At 32.3% G+C, this 19,108-nt stretch overlaps 1 protein-coding gene and 1 long non-coding RNA gene across 2 annotated transcripts; both read left to right on the forward strand.

Annotated features, from left to right (window-relative positions):
* Positions 1 to 3,788: 3,788 nt before the first annotated feature.
* On the forward strand, positions 3,789 to 6,081 carry LOC130818914 (uncharacterized). Its single transcript, XR_009044036.1, has 3 exons — positions 3,789 to 4,121; positions 4,215 to 4,350; positions 5,860 to 6,081. It is a non-coding gene; the product is annotated as an uncharacterized LOC130818914 (long non-coding RNA).
* Positions 6,082 to 10,507: 4,426 nt separating this feature from the next.
* LOC130818915 (uncharacterized) lies at positions 10,508 to 11,636 on the forward strand. Its single transcript, XM_057685178.1, has one exon. It carries the CDS (start codon positions 10,758 to 10,760, stop codon positions 11,388 to 11,390), a length of 633 nt encoding a protein of 210 aa, XP_057541161.1. The 5' UTR covers positions 10,508 to 10,757; the 3' UTR covers positions 11,391 to 11,636.
* The last annotated feature ends 7,472 nt before the right edge of the window (positions 11,637 to 19,108 follow it).

Below are 19,108 nucleotides of genomic sequence, written 5' to 3' on the forward strand. Positions count from 1 at the left end.
GTTGATTTGATAAATATATTAATTTGGTTTATTCCTCCTCATGAACACAATATGAAGTGTTTACCCATATTCCTCCTCATGCATGTATAAATAAACCTTATGGTGGTTTGTACACAAAGTTCCACATATTTTAGACCCAAGAATTGCGTTAATTGGAGCATGAAAGGTTATGTTTTACCCTCAAACATTTTGGACAACTAAGAGTAAGCCAATTTCAAAAACCTTCTGTTTTGTGGATGTTCGACCTTCTTATACTCATTTTAACACTATAGTTTGTTATTAAGAAATATGGATCTTGGAGTTGTGAGCAATTAGACACTTGAATCATTGGATTTGGAGTTCGGAGATAGAGGTTATGAGCATTTTAGTAAGACATGCCGAAAAGGGACTTATGATGGTGAGAGATTTGGACTTTAAGTTGAATGTGAAATTTATAATTGGAGTTAGAGATAAAGATAGAAAATAATTTTATCATTTCCTAAGCCAAAATCATCAACTTTTGTAAGGTTCTAGTATTATTATTTTGAGAGCTTGGATTATTATTCTTGAAACCTTGAAGATTATTCTTAAAGCTTATTTCCTCTTATTTTGGACTTTTTATTTCTTATTATTTCTCTTGCACCCTTGGTGGCTTATGGTACACACTTCTTAACTTTCTTACTATGTGACATTTATATTATATTTACATGAGTATGTGAAATATATGACAATATGTTAGATTGATTTAATTTATATCTTGCATGTTGACTTAAAGTAAGAATAACACATTTTTGTGTTCAAAGTAAAGATAAAGTGTTTATTATAAGTTTAAGTATATACATGTTATAAATTGAAAATTTATAATATATATATATATATATATATATATATATATATATATATATATATATATATATATATATATATATATATATATATATATATATATTAATTTTAGAAATGTTATTCATATGTTTATATTATAAATTTTCAAGTATTGCGATTATTTCCCGAAACGATATTAAATTAAAGTCATAAAAGAAAAATATATAAATCTGAAATTTTCTCATTTATATGATATTAATGATGGATATAGGTTTATTATGTGTATTTTCACTTTAATGTTCATGCATGTAAATTTTATGAATTTCTATTATGTAAAAATGCGTAAAAAACAGTGTTTTGTGACGTTTTTGTGAAGTTCTTGTTGAGAATAAATTTTGCGTGAGCTTAGTAACTTTAGGAATGTATTTTATATGAACTCCACAGTAGATAAAAGTTTGAAAATCATTTAGGTTCATTTCCTTAAAGTTATTTTATTAAAATGGTTATTTATGGAATTTTAAATAATAAAATATGTTCTATTATATAATAGGGGGTTCAATATAATCTTAATGGATAAAAAAATTTATAAATTCATCGTATTATGTTTTCTACAAGTTTGGACCAGAATATAAACTATTGGCATTTTTCTATAAATTTTTACTATGTCTTTTATTACTTATTGATAAAACGTAGAATGCAAAAATATGAAATAATTACTAAATGACGTAATTTCGAGCTATATGTTTTATGAGACTCTTATATGAGCAGTAGGTTTGAAATTTGATTATTAGATAGTTTTATATGACCATCTATGGACCCTTGTGAATTTTAAATAAAACGGTAAATTCAAAAATAATAAAATATGAAATATATACTAAATGGACTATTTTGGACTTGAAATTTTTATGAGACATTTTCATATACAGTAGAATTATATGAGGACATTTGAGGACATCAATAATTTTATGTCGGCTTATCGATAAATTGGCCAAACAATTTAGTTAGAATCCATAGGCTTGTTTTTCTTTAACGTTATGGTCTAAAACTAACTTCATATAACTTCTGAACCTCTAATATATTTTTAAAATATTTTTGTTGGTTATTATAAATTTTTAATTAATTTACATGTTTAATCGATGGAAATTCCTTAATAAATATTATGAAATATTTGCCTTTAGTTTTATAAGTTTCTATAGTCTTGTAGAGAACTTATATAGCCTCTAGAACCTTGTTATAATTTGTGAAATTTTATTCATTGATAATCTCTTAATTATTGAATTAGCAAATATGTTGACTTTTCCTTAAGAGGATAATGTTGACTTGGAGTTTGACTAGACTAGGGTCGACTTATAGCAATGTGAAATAGATAACATGGAGTCTTTTCTGAACTTATGTGTACTTGGATGAATGACTCTGATAATAAGGAAATATCGAACCACGGACCGGCATGTAATCTGGCGCCTGTGTTTCCCGACACGTAGAAATGCGGGGTTAGACAGGGGGACCGAGAAAGTCCTATCCTGTAGAAGCTCGAGCATAAAAATTAGTGGAGCGACGGCTCCCATCACAGTTAGAGTTTGGAATATGTTCCTCCTCTAGCCAGACCCTTACATATATCAGAAAGTCATTATTATGTGTGTTATGCAAATGTGATTTTGGATCTAATTAAGCAGATCTATTAGATGAACCTTATAATTAACAAGTGTAGGTGACTGTAGCAAAGATATTTATTTACATTCATGTGATGAATGTGAAAAATTGTTAAAAGTATTCGAGAACTGAAAATGAGAAACGAGAACTGAGGAACTTAAAATCAAGTTTTGAAATGTACTTTGCATATCTTGTGAATATATTATGATTGTCATAGTATTACATTGTTGAGGAATTTGTACTTGGCGTTAGGCGCTGATTCCGATTCAAACGGCTGTCATCCGTATCATGAATGGCAGTATATTGCAGGAAGGTTTAGCTTTAAGTTTCGGTCCAAGCCACAACATTTATTTTCTTTATCAAGGATTTAGCTGCATTTTATTTTATTTATTAGTGACTTTGATGATCATTGTATTTATGCCTTTATTATGGTTTGAGAAAACAATATGTATTATTCTCTCAATTGTAATAATTTAAACTTTTGTTTTCAAACGATTTTAAATTTTAATAGATTTCAGCAGTTTGGAATTTAAGATTTTCGCATTATTTATTGCAAACATATTTATTAGTGTGATTTATATACGGGGACTGTTGCAACTGTTACACAATTAGATTAGATTCTTAACGAATTTATTGGTTTTTGTTATCTAGGTATGATTGAATATGTTATAATCCACTTAAGTTAAAGTCTTTTAGCTGTTCATGTTCCGAAATACGAAAGTTGAGGTAGAAAAGTATATTAGTCGATTTTTAATTAGTTGAGGTAAAAAAGTCTTTTAGCTGTACAAGTTAAATTCCTTTTATTGCCATTCAAAATCACGAAAGTTGAGAATTGATTTTTAATTAGTCTTGTTAAAGGTTGACTTAATCAAAATTACGAAAGTTGAGATTAAGATAGAACTTTATTCAATCCGTAATTAGTCGATTACGATCCCGAAAAGGAATAATTCTTCTACCTAACACCTAGACGACATAACTAACATTTGTCAAATCCTATGCATATTAGCATGCATATTAGTGGGAATAATTGTCATTGCTGAAACAATTATAAAAACGACTTTGTTAAAATTTACTATTTTAATAAGTAATATGAGTTGTCATTTTAAAAGTAAAATTTTACTACGAATTTTAGATATCAGTTTTATTATTTTTAGAGACAAAATACATTATACGACGAAAAATATAGGTATATTATCCACCTCATACTTTAATGAGTATGAGTATGAATTTGAATCGCCCATAATTTTGCCACCTAACTTATGATTCATCAAAGCTAACCCTTTCTTGTTTATAAACCTATACAAGCCTATAAAATCCATTCACCTTTCTTCTTCATTATCAACTTAGAGTAAAATTTCTGAAAAATCTCATCCTCTTCCAAAGCAAACAAAAAAAAAAAAAAAAAAAAAAAAAAAAAAAAAATCAATCTGAAAAATTTTAGTTTACTTTTCCATCCTAAGTTCATAAACCCCCATGATTTAGGTAGTTAGTATTTATATTAGAAACCCCCAATTTCAATTTAGGGTTCTTAAAAATTCAATTGAGATCTCTACAAAATTAGTATGAAATATGGGAGTTAATTGAAGTGTTTTGGATGATTGTAGCTATTGTAGAAGAAGGAGAACACATCTAGTACTATCACCATCTCCATCTCTTTTGGGTTAGAAGTAAGATTTCTTTATGTGTTCTTGATTTCATACTTGTATATTAATTTCATGGTTAATAGGGCCTTAAATTGATATTTGATTGTTTTATGTTAGGCTTTTTATGGTTAATTAAAGTAGCATCAAGAGGAGACTAGTTTGAAGTTCATCAAACCATAGAAGAACTTGCTAGCTAAAGTGGATCTTGGTTTTGATTTTCTGAAATTTTGTGCGGAATTAATCTTGCTCAAAGGTAACTCACAAACTAATTTATTAAAGTATAAATTGATTGTTTTAAAGTAGTTTTAAGTTCTTAAATGGTTGTTGATTCATGTTCAAAGTTGAGAGTAAAGTTCTGAATATCAGAGCAAGTTTCTGTCTGAATCTGTTTGGCTGTTTTTGAGATAGTTAGAGTCGTTTCTGGGTTCTGATTCCTTCATGAGACTTGTAGAGCTGTAAGTTACGGTCGCGTGGGCACTTGAATCGCCTCAAAATGAGTTCGTATGAGAGAGTTATGTCCAAAATACTAGCAGGCTGTCATGAAAATCGAGAATAAGCTTTCTATTTTGCCATTTTTGGGGTAGTTATGATTGTTTCTGGGTTTTAGTGTGTGCATTAGAATTTTAGAGCTCTGAGTCATGGTCGCATAGCCACTTGAATCGCCTCTATACGAGTTCGTATGAGAAAGTTATGACTAAAATACTAATAGGTGTCCTGAAATGTACTAATACGGGATTTATAAAGTGGGATTAGAAACTATGAAATAAATTGGGTATTCTTTTAATCAAATGTTTAAGGTTATTTATTGGGTATTAGGGATCAATTTAGGGTTATTATTCTTTCTTTATTGATTGGTATTGTTGAGTTATGATTATTATTTGATTATTATGGGTGTAGGTTCAAGTATCAAATTTGGGAACATAATTATCAATTGGGTATTTGATTAGTTGATATTATTTGGATCGGATATAAGTTGGATATTGGGATTTAAGATTGGTGTAAAATTAGTAACTCAAGTTCTTATATGTTGATGATTGATGATGAATTGATTTATATTTTAAGTAATGATTGTTGATTTCAAAGAAAATCAAGTGAATTCTTGTTTTGTTTTATTATAAAATATCCGACATTGAAAAATGTCCGTTTGTGAGAATTGGCAACGGATATTTGTATCCAGATTATTGTGAAATCCTATAGCTTGATAATAGGTAATGGCTATTTGGATCAGTCTCGAGTCCCCGATCCCGTTTCGTTCTTGCAAGAACCGTATTTTCGGTGATGACGATCACCCGTGTTCTCAGGATTTAGATCAAGCCTACTTCCTGACGTTCCATACATATTCTCACGTTTTTAAGTGTTATTATATTATTAATTTAATATGGGTTTTGATTAAATACGTTTGGTATATAAAGTTTTGTTTGTTTTGCAATGAAATCATATGTTTTATTTGCCGTATTGTTCGCTATTGATTTATAAAGTAATAGCTGTATTTTGAGTTTTGCTATTAAATTGCAAAGTTATAGCCGTGTTTTGATTCATTATGAACTAAAGGTACTTAGCCGTGTTTATAACGATACCAAATGGTCTTTTAAAAGAGTTCGAATTTGGATAAAATAATGTTTATAAGTAGTTACCAATTGAGCAAGAAATTTAATTGAAGATGTTTGTTAATAACTTATATGTAAATGTAATAGTTTGTCGGATTACTCAACAATTTAGTTGTTAACAGTCTTTGATGGGGCCTATCCCTTACGGGGGATAGATCCATTTTCAGGTTAGCTCTGCGGTGGAGAGGATGTCTACATGTAATATGTGTTACGGGCGAGGCGAGGATTTCTTTTGAAATACATTTTGTAAATTAGTTATTCGTAAATTAAATTGTAATAATTTCATAATATTTTGTAAATATTATTTACTTATGTATGTAAAAAGTTTTAAATAACTCTGATATTAGTTGCTGTGATCATCAAATCACAAGTCATATTCAGTCCAGACCACTTTAAGTCTTCCGCTGTGTTGTGGACAGTATTATTATACTGTTTACGTTTGTTTGGACTGTTTCAATTGCCCTAGGCCTTTTTCTCTTATTGAATCAAGTTTACATCATTGCAATCTTAGTTTAGTTTAAACTTATCATAATTTAGTTGTTCAATTGTGATTGATTGACTGAATTATTCTAGACACATAGCCTTCTTGGTGTTTGACCCGTAATCGTACTACAACAACCGTACCCTTGCCGTTTATTAAAATAAAACGCTAACAGTTATCATGTGAAATTGTGAGAAGAAATTAATCTACATTTAATAAAATTTGCTCATTACTATGTTACCTTTAATAGTGGATAAGACAATGTGGGTCGTGATGATTCATCATATGTGAAATAACTGCTTGATTAGAGTCTAAGTATGAAACTTAAGCTCTAATGTTACCAAGATCGAAAGGCACGAAGTAACCTTGATGAACTGATATAATTTCAATGACTATGACAATGTTTAAAGGAAATAAACAATGCAAAAAGAACACAAAGATTTAAGGAGGTTCACCCAATGATGGTTACATCCTCTGTGATGTGTAGTTACTTGCTTATATTATCACAATTGATAAATACAACTCTTATAATGAAGTATTACAAAAGATGTAAGAGAATGCAAAGGCTATGTGTTTAGGCTTAGGGGTTTATGTTTGATGTGTTTTTGGTATTCTAATGATGTAATAGGAGCGGCAATCTCGATACATAATTAACATTTAATAATAATGTTTAATACAAAAATAGTGCAAAAGTCTCAAAATGCCGAATTGTTAAAAACTTTAAATCATAAAAACTGAAATTGTTTAAAACAAAAGTAAAATATTACATTTGATAACTCAAAATGAAAAAAAACACATCATCATTAAGTCATCAATAAAGAAACAAAAAGCAACTAAGTTCTCGATAAATAGTAATTCCTGCGGCCTGGATCGGAACCTGAACTAAATCCTACAAAATGCTACCATCCATGATACGGATGACAGCCGATTAAATCGTTCAGCACTTAACACCGAGTGATTCCAATTTCTCCCATATCCCCTTGGTTGCGGTTTCTTTAACAACCTCTCTTAGAACATCATTGGAAAGGCAAAGTTGGATTGCTGATAGTGCCTTTGTGTCAATCTCTTCCCATCTCGCCGCGGTCGTTCCTTCCGGCATTTAGTCTACACCATCAATGACCTTTTGCAAACCATTTTGAATCAAAACGACCTTCATTTTGACTTGCCATAAGCCAAAATTCACACTCCTATCAAACTTCTCTATGTTAAGCTTAATCGTGGACATGTTTCACCAACAAAAGACTTCTTATACCCCCGTAAAAACAACCTTGACTCTGATACCAATTGAAATAATTGCTTGATTAGAGTTTAAGTATGAAACTTAAGCTCTAATGTTACCAAGATCGAAAGGCACGAAGTAACTTTGATGAACCGATATAATTTCAATGACTATGACAATGTTTAAAGGAAATAAAACAATGCAAAAAGAACACAAAGATTTAAGGAGGTTCACCCAATGATGGCTACGTCCTCCGTGGTGTGTAGTTACTTGCTTATATTATCACAATTGATAAATACAACTCTTAGAATGAAGTATTACAAAAGATGTAAGAGAATGCAAAGGCTATGTGTTTAGGCTTAGGGGTTTGTGTTTGATGTGTTTTTGGTTTGCTAATGAGCTCACTATTTATAGTACTAATTACATTCAATAAGATTACGGCCTTAATGCTGAGAATTAATCACTTTGAAACTGCTCCAAGAACTTAAAAAGACGAAAACAGTGTCCTGGGAAAAGTCAGAAGGTTCGCTCGACCGAAACAGAGGCTCGCTCGGTCGAGCAGGCTACAGGTAGCTTCTGGATACATTCTGTTTGTTCGCTCGACCCACCCAGGAGCTCGCTCGGTCGAACGACCTTTAGTGTGCTTTCTGACAGTTTTGTTCGACTAAATATAGTAGAGCATCTTCAATCAAACATTTACACTTCTTCATTAAGTGCCATAATTCCCATTGTTAAGTCAAATAACTTCATGAACTAATCAAGCTCTTAAACTTCATCATAAATCACAAACATTAAGTAACAACTTAATGCACCCATTCAAGTCATCCATAGGATTCCATCCCATGAGTCACACATGAATGCACACATTTGCACTCAAGTCACACCATTAATCTTAACAATATGTACTTGAAATATTAAGACAAAAGGAATGGTGTTAACGATGAAAATAGTAAGGAGATGATGAACGAGGAGAGGATGGTGATGATGATAGAGAAAACAATGATGATGATGATGATCAAAATGGTGTCGAGTTGATGGTGATGATGATGATGATGATGAATGAAGAGATAAAGGTGTGGAGGTAAATGAAGAAGATGATGGTGAACAAAGAATGATGATGAAAATGGGGCGGGCAACTCATAATGGCCCGCTATTTATAACAACGAGCAATCCAATTGCTAAGAAAATCCCTTTATTCTATTTCTAATAGGTCGTTGTTAGTAAAAAGAACACGTTTAATTTGTTGATTTCTTTACAGATTCATTAAGGATAACTATCACTAATAATGATTAATTCCTTACTAGCTTGGAATAAAGAGAAACATACTTAATAACTTTTTAAAAATGCTTTTTTTTTTTTAAGAAAAAAAAAAAGTTTTCCCTAATTGATCTCATTTTTTCTAATTGTTTGTACTTAATTAGGCAAGACTGATTTAGTTACAATCTGTATCTTAGAAATTAAATCATGGATACAATAAGAACTTTTGAAGAAAATAAACTTTTTATAATAAAAAAAAATACCAACATTTTTTTTTTGGAAATATAACTTCTAAAATAAGCGTCTCTTTATTCGAGCTTGTATTCAAGTCTTATTTAATGTTACTAACATTAAACAAGTGAAATACCACATTAAAAAAGTAAAATACCTATCGCGACTTTGTTTGTTGTTGCTGTTAACAGTGAACAAAAGGAAACTGGTTAAACAAAATTCTTATTCAAAAAATCTTTTATTACTTGTTCGCTATTAGTAATAATTACAGGTGTTCATTTAGGTCATTGGGTTGATATCAGATTAGATGTTTTGAGTCAGTTTGAAATTGGGTTTTTTGTGTCCATATTATTTTTTACATAGTTGTAATTCATTTTTTAAGTCGGAATCGGATTTGATTACTGGTGGGGAGAATTTCCGATCATCAGATCTATTTTAAACACTTCTAATAACAACGAACAAGTGATAATATATTTTTTTATTTTTGAAATCCTCTTCACATTTGAGAACAAAAACACACAACTCCAAAATGAAATGGCGAGATTTATGTGCCATACTTTTGCATCTTCTCTGAATTTGTTTAAGGGTTCTTCCAAGAATGTTGTTTTTAGCCTCATTTATTTTTCAAATTTTCATCTTTTTCCTTCTATGATGCAATTTTTTTTGACTCAATTTTTCTTAATAATAGTTTCATTTGTTGCCTTGTGAATTGTTGTCATGCTTCTATCAATTACTGTTCAGGTTCTACATTAACACAACATTTTATTATTGGAATTAAAGAGATCGAATTAATTTTATTTTCTTGATCCTTTAACAATGTTAAGTTATTCAACGCAAAATTAAAAAAATTTATCCCAAGAAAATAATAAAGTTTCATTCACAAACATATCACAAATGCAAGATACATTGGGGAAACATCATTTTGTGATTCTTTACGGAAACAAGTCTTGTAAGAAATCATCTCACCATGAAACGAGCTCATATAATTAATTAATTTTTTCAATTAATTATTTTGAGATTGTAAATAATTAATTTAAGGTTATAACTTATGTATATATAATCACTCTAAAACTATAAAATGATCGATTTAAAATTATAAATGATTATTTTAAAATTATAGATAACCATTTTAATACAAAAATTACATATTATGCTATCTCCATATAAATAATCTCGTAATAAAAACTTTCTTATTTGAGAATTTGTGCAAAAAAGTTCATGTTTTTTACATTGTGTAGAACTGAATCCCAATTATCAGTAAAACAACTTGGGCTTTGTTAACTCAATGCAATTGGGCTGTCAACCCTGTCGGCGCCCGAAATCGCGGAATGAATCTCACAAGCAACACAAACTTTGACGCAACGAACACGCCGCGTCTACGCTAAAACTAACGTATGGTAGAGCCCAACCAACAAACTACCCGAGCCCAGCACGCGCTTATCTCAAAAAACCACGTGCTCTTCTTACGTTACAAATTATTTAGCTAACGTGGAATATCCAATCTTCCATGCTGTCAATGTTTAATCCTATGTGGTATATGACGTGGAATGTTAGTCACGCAGTAGCGCGCGCTTTGCATTATCCTCGCCTTATTCGAACACTCGCCTTTCAAATTAAAACCCATTTCTTTCTTCTTCTCCGAAACAACTTTTTCCTTTTTTTCTAAATATATTCATTATTTGCTTCACCAGATCCATTTATTTACCCTCTTCAATTCTGATTTACTTTCAAAATTCTAACATTTACCCAGATTATTATCATTTTCAATTTTAATATTCTCAAATTGATTGGTACTGAAAAGATTTAATCTCTAATTTTCACGGCTTACAATTGGGTTTGGTATTTGGCCCGATTTACGGCCATAGATGGCGTCTTTGGGTCTCCGATCAAGTGGAGGAATAACACTCAAGAGTTATCAAGTCATTGACCGGGTCAAGTCACCAAGTTCCCAGAAGAATCGGGTTCGGTTAGCTCCGACGATGGCAGCAAACTGCTCAGCGATTCAATTAGTTCAAGAAAGGACCCACAATTACAATATGACAGCAGAATCGGAAAAGCTAGACCGTTGGGTGAAAGAATCAGTGGGAGAAATTGTGAAGAATCTTCAAGAAGCTCCCTTATTCGTCCACGTGTACAGTGAGCCCGGTACTAAATTAAAGACAGAGAAAGCAATTGCAGATGATTGGAGCCATTTAAAGGGTAGATGGGTTAAAGGGGAAGAACCATCCCCAGAAGGGATCATTCTTGTGGAGGAATTGAAAGAGGGTGAAATGGGTATTCTTGAAGAAGTTGAAGGGCAAACAGGGGATTCTACAAAAGCATTTGGGGTATTAATACAAGGAAAAGGAGAAGATGGAGGTGTAGCTTGTTATTTGTTGAAGACTAGTAAAGTTGGGTGTGGTAATTTAGGGTTGTTTTGTACACATTTTTGTTTGGTGAGGGTAAAAAGTTTTAGGGAATCAGCAAGATCACAACTTAATAGTTGTTGGTTGGTATAGTCATAGTCATAGATGTTGGGCATTTAATTTCTTGGCTATGTCACTTTGATGGTTGATTCATGAATTGTTCAAGAGATTGTTGTCTTAAGTTGTACAAAATGATTATTATTAGTTCATGATTATAACAATTGGGGTATAATAATATTATAAGATGTTTTTTCCATCTTGATTGTAAGATCATGTGAAGTTTTATGGTATAAAACTTTATGTTGATTGGTAAGAGTATATAAATTGTGTGTTTATCTATTTATATTTTATGATCTCTTTAAATATTGATGAATATTGATGCAATACATCCAATTTATATTTAAAAGATAATATTCGCTTATTTTAGTTTATATTAACAAGTTTTATGAACAATTAGTAGAGCAACTTATTAGACGTTTTAAGATCAATCTTTTAAATCAATTGTTTCTTGCTACATTTGTATTTCTTGAATAAACCATACCACTAGTATTCTAGTGTCCCGTTCGATTAGTGCTATTAAATGGTGGTAATGGAAATCATTTATAATATAAAATTTCATCAGAAGTTTCATTTTATTCCCATGGTAATGAAACTTCCATCACAAAAAAAATTTTTTGTTTACAAATTTTCATTACCACCTAATATCACCTCTTCCATTGATAATGCATTGGAATGAATTTTATAAAGAAAATAATATGATTGAAGTTGGACAAGCATGAATATTAAGGTAACCAAGAGATTTTTCAACCAAAATTACACTAGTTTTCATTCTCATTATCATCGTTATTACCACCTACCAAACGAGCCAAATTTACACTTGTAGGTTTGCGATTGCCAAAGATGCTCTATTCGTGTGTATTTGTACTTCATTCATTATTATTTGATCTTTTATGATTAATTGTTAAGAGTAAATGAGACTTTAAATAGGAAAAGATGAAGTAGCTTTTAACTCGACAATTATAAATATTAACATGTGAGTTAATTGGTAAAAGTGTTTTATTAACCACTAAAGATGTAACACCCGAATTTCCTCCCTTCCTTCACGATTCTGGTTTCGTTGAAGGGGTTGGAAATTCATGGAATTTCCAACCCCTTCAACGAAACCAGAATCGTGAAGGAAGGGAGGAAATTCGGGTGTTACAAAAGAGGCAAACTAACTCAAATATAACAAATTAGTCCATAAAGATATGAGGTTTAATCATATGAAACTTTATACTCCCTCTTTTTTTACTCAATTTGCTCTATTTTTCATTTTAGTTTGTCATAATAAATTTGTCATATTTTTATTTTTATACAAATTTCCGTATTCTCAACACACTTTTATACTCTTTAATACTCTACTAATTACCCTTAATTAACCCCATTTAACATCTCTCTTTCCTTAAATTATGTGACTATAGAGCTATCCCTCTCACGGTCTCTCACTCTATCTCTCTTTCCTATTTTGGTCCTTTTTGGTCCCTTTTTAACTTTCATTTAACTCCAAGCTATTTGTAATCAAGCTTTCAAAAATCATGCAATGTACTCATTTTCCTCAAAACATGTGGAAACTACAAAACCTCCACCTAAATATGAAATGCAATGAAAAAGTATGAAAAATAATATGAAGACACATCATTGAAGAACAAATATGAGTGAATATAATATTTAATGTTTGGTATCATCAACAAGAAGTAAATTACTGTCATCCTCATTTCAAAATAACCAAATATAATTTTGAAGTTAGTATTAATAAGAAAGTAGGATTGAGTAAGCAGTTGTGGCAATAGAAATCAATGAAATTATGTTGAAGTTGTGCCTTGAGTTCATGGTTCAATAAGCTTAGTTAGATGAAGACTTGATTGATAGGTAGATGACAAGTTTGTACTTGTTGGAGAAGCAAGTACAAGCGAAGATTACCGACTATAAAAGGTCTTAGGCATGGGCTTAGACAAACAAGCTGACGCAAACAGAAATTTCGATTATCTTAGAAATCATACGAATAGTAAGAAAAATCCGCAAGATGTAATACTCAAAGAGCCAATATTAATTGTAATTGAAAAACATGCAACGAGACTTGAGAACACTTTCTCAAGATAAAGATTGAACCTTTAATGTCAATCTCTCACAAACACACTAATATAAAGAGGAAGAACTCTAATGGTGATAACTCTAGTTGCCTCTCTTCTATTAACCTTTCTAATACCCTAATGATGTTCTAAGCTAAAACCCCCTTTTATAGCCCCACAACATATTAGAAGACTCTAGGAAAAAATCTTTAAAGCCTAAGAATTTCCCGCAATAAACAGAATGTCGAAAGAAATTTAGACTGGCATCCGCTCGGTCGAGCAAGCCCTTGGTCCTGCAACGTTCTCCTCGAGCCTTGTCTTGATCAATGCACACCTCAACACCTTTCTTTAACTCCATAGCTTTCATCAAAGCATGTCATGCCATCCCCAATGATTACTTCATTAAGTAATCCAAAACATATCCTCCCAAACCCCATGCTATTCACATCTTCACTCTCAAGAGTGCAAGCTAAAGCATAGGCAATGAGATGATCAAACTCATCACCAATGTTATAGGGATCGGCTCTTACTTCAACACAATATTTCACAAAAGTGCGCTATTATTGATCTTGGTCTGATAAAGTCCATATATGCGCCCCCGTGAAACTTTCCCTTTTTTTGCGTATTTTTTCCTTCTTCTTGAAGCTATATTTATCTCTTTGTTAGTTTGTTTGGAAAATCATTATATCTAAACCAATCCAATTAACAAACTTCTTTTTTCTTTTAAGAAAAGCAAAATTTCAACCAATACCACATATTGCAACACATTTTATTGTGTGCAGGATCACATATTATGTGACATTTTTTGATAATCAAAGTGGCGTAGTTGATGGCAATGTCGTCTTGGCGTTTATTAGGTCCTATGCCAAATGAAAAAAATAAACCCTGAAAATGAAAGCCACAAAGTGGTTTAACAATGAAAAACAAATAAAAATATTATGCAAAGATGAACACTAGTGTATATGAGGTATCTTGGATACCTCCCCCTCAAATGTAGTTTATTATATTGAATTCAACAATTACAAGTATAATAAACCTTCCCTTCTCTTGAAAACAATCTCTTAAGATCACAAATACTAAAGTAAAGTAAGAAAATTCTCAAGTTTCTTACAATACAATAGCTCTCTCAACAGTATATTTATTTATTTATTTATATTTTTGTGTATGTTATTATGAGTGATGAATTCTATTTATAGGCAAGGTATTCATCACTCTTAGTATTCCCTCATAAATCACCATAAACTTACATGTAACACCCCAATTAACACCCTAATTAACTATGACAATAAACATTACAATAAACAATAGAGTAATGCATCATATTATTGCATAGTCACTACAAATTCTGACAAAAAACAGGATCCAATGTAGTCTGCTCGACTACCCCTCGATCGAGCCACTACCTCGCTTGGTCGAGCGAGCTTCCAGTGAAGCTACTGACTTGTTTTGGACATTCTGCTCGACCGAGCCAACACCGCTCGATCGGTCGAGCTAGACACTGCTTGATCAAGCGCCTGGTCGAGCCACTCACAGTTTGCATCTTTTCTTGTTGCTTTGATCAAGCAACTCTCATCAACCGTTCTAAACCTTAAACTACTCATATCCGACACATCTTTATCGACCCTCTCCAAAGTACAAGACAAAGCATGTTCGATTATACGTTTAAAGTTAACATCATCATTAAGATTATTGGCACTTGCTTTAACAAACCCCTCTTATAAAATTTCTAAAATATAAAATGAGTTTTACGAGTTTTTCCCGAAGCAAAATCATTTACGATATTATCAACATCAATGTTTTACAAATATTATTTTTCAATTAATAATATATGTTGCAAGATCATTCAACCACTCTTGTGACATTGATGAACTCATGTAGGTTTTGGTCAACTTTAACTTTGAGAAACTTCTTTCCGCTAATGTCACAGTCACTAGAATAATGATAAATATTTTAATGAATTGAAGCATTTAGATAACAATATGTAGAATGAATAAACTCAAGAATTTCAACTCATATCATTAGTTAATTTTGCAAAGTAGATTGTAAAATTTTCAATTTTGAGTAAAAATCATTTAAATTAATATCAAATGAAATCTTTGTGAGAAAAAGAATAGTGAAAAGTAGTACTACATACATTCTCTTAATTCCTTTTCATCTAATGTCTTTAACATGTTTGAATCAAACAAATATCCAAAAATATTTTCAAAATGTTTTAATTGCTCAAACCTACTTTTCAAAGAAGTCATTGCCATACCCACAACCAAAAAGTACTCAATCTTTAACAATTCTTCAAATGATTGATTTTTTTCATCCTCCAAATCATTTTCATCAAAATTTTTTTTTTCTTCTAATTATATGACACTTTATTTAAAGAGTGAGATCAACATTCATATCAAGCGCAATATTTTTAGCAATATTTATGAAAGAAATAAGCCCTTTATCTCTTAACTTTTCAAAATATGACAACAACATGCCTTATATTTGTTCTATAGTGCTGTTTACACACATAGGCTTAGATTAATGTTCTTGCTTATCTTATTTGTAACAAATAAAGTTCATACCAAATAACCATACTTTACTTCACTCTTTGTTTTTGTATCATTACCACAAGAATCATAAAGCATTGATATAGCTAATCTTAGTTTGGGAGCTTAAAATCTAATTGCTTTAATACTTTTAATTTGACCCTCCCAAAGACTATTAAACAGTTGAGAGTGAGTTCAGAAATATTATGAAGCAATATTTTCCATTTTTGTGGAACAAGAGAAAATTGTTTATAGGCGTTGAACAATTCAAAAGAATGGAATAACTCGTAACGAAGAATATCCCATGTCAGAAAGAGCAAGATTCAAACTATGACAAGCACAAGACACATATAAAACTCTAGAGTTTATTTCAAATAAACGCTTTTGTACACCTTAATATTTTCCTTTCGTATTAGAATTATTATCATAACCTTGACCTCTATCATCAACATTGAGATAGGAGACTTTAATACATTTTGTAATTCAACAAAAATTCCTAATCTTGAAGTATCATTCACTTCCAATAACTCTAAAAAGTACTCTTGAATTATAACAGAGTCTATTCCCACAATATTGCAAAATAAAAAAATAATTCCCACTTTCCTTAAAATGGAAAAGTAATTCCCACTTTACCGTCCACGTAGGATTATTTTGAAATTTTTTTTTTTTAATTTTTAATATAACCGCTACTTGAGGTAGCGGTTTTGTTTAGGGAATTGAAGAAAATCGCCAGATGAAATGGCGGTTTGGTAATTTTTTTTTTTAAAAAAAAAAAAATTTGGGTAAACCGCCACTTGAAGTGGCGGTTTTATACGTGTACAAAACGGCAGTATCTGTTCTTTTTCTTCACTCATTTCATTTGCTTCCTTCCCTTCGCTGTTGCCGGTTATCTAAAAAAATAAAATTCTTCAATTCTCATTTACTTCATATTCACAATTCTTCTCATTTAACTAAATTAATCAACTACATTCTCATCTTCTCCTTCTTTACTTGTTCATATTCATCATCATTTAAGGTAATAACATAACCCTAATTTATTTCAATTTGCAAATTGAATATTTTGTTCATTATTGTTTTCAATTGAAGTTATAAATACATTGATTGTTTATTACATTCTCTTGTTTTCATGATTTAAGCTTACATTTTACACATTTATAGTTGAATTTTAGGATTTGGTTTGTATGCATATAAAGTGTTTGATGAAATGCTTCAATGAAAGTTTATTACTTTGTAGGGTTAGTTTAATGGTTTTAGTATATATTCATGGTATTTTTAGCTTTTATATTTGTAATGAACTTTCTAATAAGTGTTCTAATACCTTAATATCACAAATTCTTGTATTCAAATTTACACTTCCCGTTATAGTGTATTGGGGTGAGGAAGTCATGATATTGGTTGCAAATTGGTAGCAAATTGGTGGAGATATCACATGAAAGATCATTATCCCATTGAAAAACATGTTGAATTGGTTGCAAATTTGGATAATGCGAGGGAAGTCATGATATTTTTATGATTTTTATAACACTTATGGCGATGAAAAACACGTAACAGCGATCATGGCGATGCCGGGCCCAGTTGATCCATCAGTGCTTACGCTTCAGGCGACACACAGGAGCGTAGCTGCGTGAGAGGGCTCCACTGCCCAATTGGTTACTCGTCAGCACTACTAGGCGAGTACGTTACGGTGGGAGGTGGATGACAGGGTATTAGACGTAGTCGAGCTAGCTGGTTTCAGATACATTCACCGGTTGTTGGGCGGGGGCTTAGAGCTCGATCGAGCTCTTATCACTGCATTGGTGGAGAGGTGGAGGCCGGAGACACATACCTTCCACCTCACAGTTGGCGAGGCAACGATCACGTTGCAAGATGTGGCAGTTATCATGGGACTGCCGGTTGAAGGACCAGCAGTCATTGGTCATGGGGAGGGAAATTGGCCAGCATTAGTACATGAGCTGCTAGGGGTTTGGCCGGAAAACCCTCAAGACCCCTCACAGCCGAAGATCATCGTTGGATCGTCATTGAAGCTGACTTGGCTTCGACAGCATTTTAGCGCGCTTGAGGATGATGCAGATGATGTGACGGTTGACAGACATGCCCGAGCTTACATCTTGTACCTGTTTGGATGCATCTTGTTTCCGGACAAGAGCGGCGACTCGGTACAGTTGATCTATCTCCCTCTACTGGGAGACTTGGAGCGCGTAGATGAGTACAGTTGGGGAAGTGCTACCCTAGCGTATCTGTATCGTAACTTATGTCGAGCATCTCGTAAGGGTGCCAAGGACATGGGTGGATGCTTGATGTTGTTACAGATATGGTCATGGGAGCACATTCATATAGGGAGGCCCATTATTCGGACGGTTCGACCGGATGGGCAACATGATCAGGAAGATGACGCGGATGATTTTGAACCGATATTAGGGTCACAGCATCGGCGCGGGATGGATCTTTTGGCAGTAAGGTAGCAACACTCAATTCACTATTCAAATTCATAATTTCACTATTTTATGATAGATGAAAATGTTAATCAATGTTTATTTGTTTGCAGCTGGCTTCGCGTATATCTTTCGAGATCCCACTCCCCACATACTCTCGTCTACTACAGGGACGCACTAGATCGACAACGGGACGAGCAGGTTAGTAACATTTACTATTTGTATTAGTTATGAATAAATTGTATACATTACTAAGCATATTGATTTCTATTACAGATGACATGGCAGCCTTACACAGCGGCTAAGATGGAAGCTCTACCGCACATATGTACATCGGGCCACGAGATTTGGAGATCGCGTTGTCCTCTTATTTGCTTTGACATCGTCGAGCTACATCTCCCGGATCGTGTCATGCGTCAATTCGATTTGGAGCAGGTAATTCCGCAAGCCTGTGACACCCAACCTCAACTACATGTGATCGATCGGAGGACTGGGGACAAGAACTACCTCGTACGACATAGATCGCATGTAGATGCGTGGAACGACCGAGCATCCACATTGGTTGGAGGAGATAACTTCACAGGTCATAGCTCTGCTATGTACATGAGTTGGTACAGGCGCATCTCCATATTACGCCTAACGAACACCGCATTTGCGCAGCCAAGATCACATTACCATCCGACATCTACGTTACTGGTACGTTTTCTTTCAACACTCATAACAAATAGTAATAGTTTTAAGTAACT

Source organism: Amaranthus tricolor, chromosome 7 (assembly GCF_026212465.1).
Source record: "Amaranthus tricolor cultivar Red isolate AtriRed21 chromosome 7, ASM2621246v1, whole genome shotgun sequence".
Classification (NCBI taxonomy): domain Eukaryota; kingdom Viridiplantae; phylum Streptophyta; class Magnoliopsida; order Caryophyllales; family Amaranthaceae; genus Amaranthus; species Amaranthus tricolor.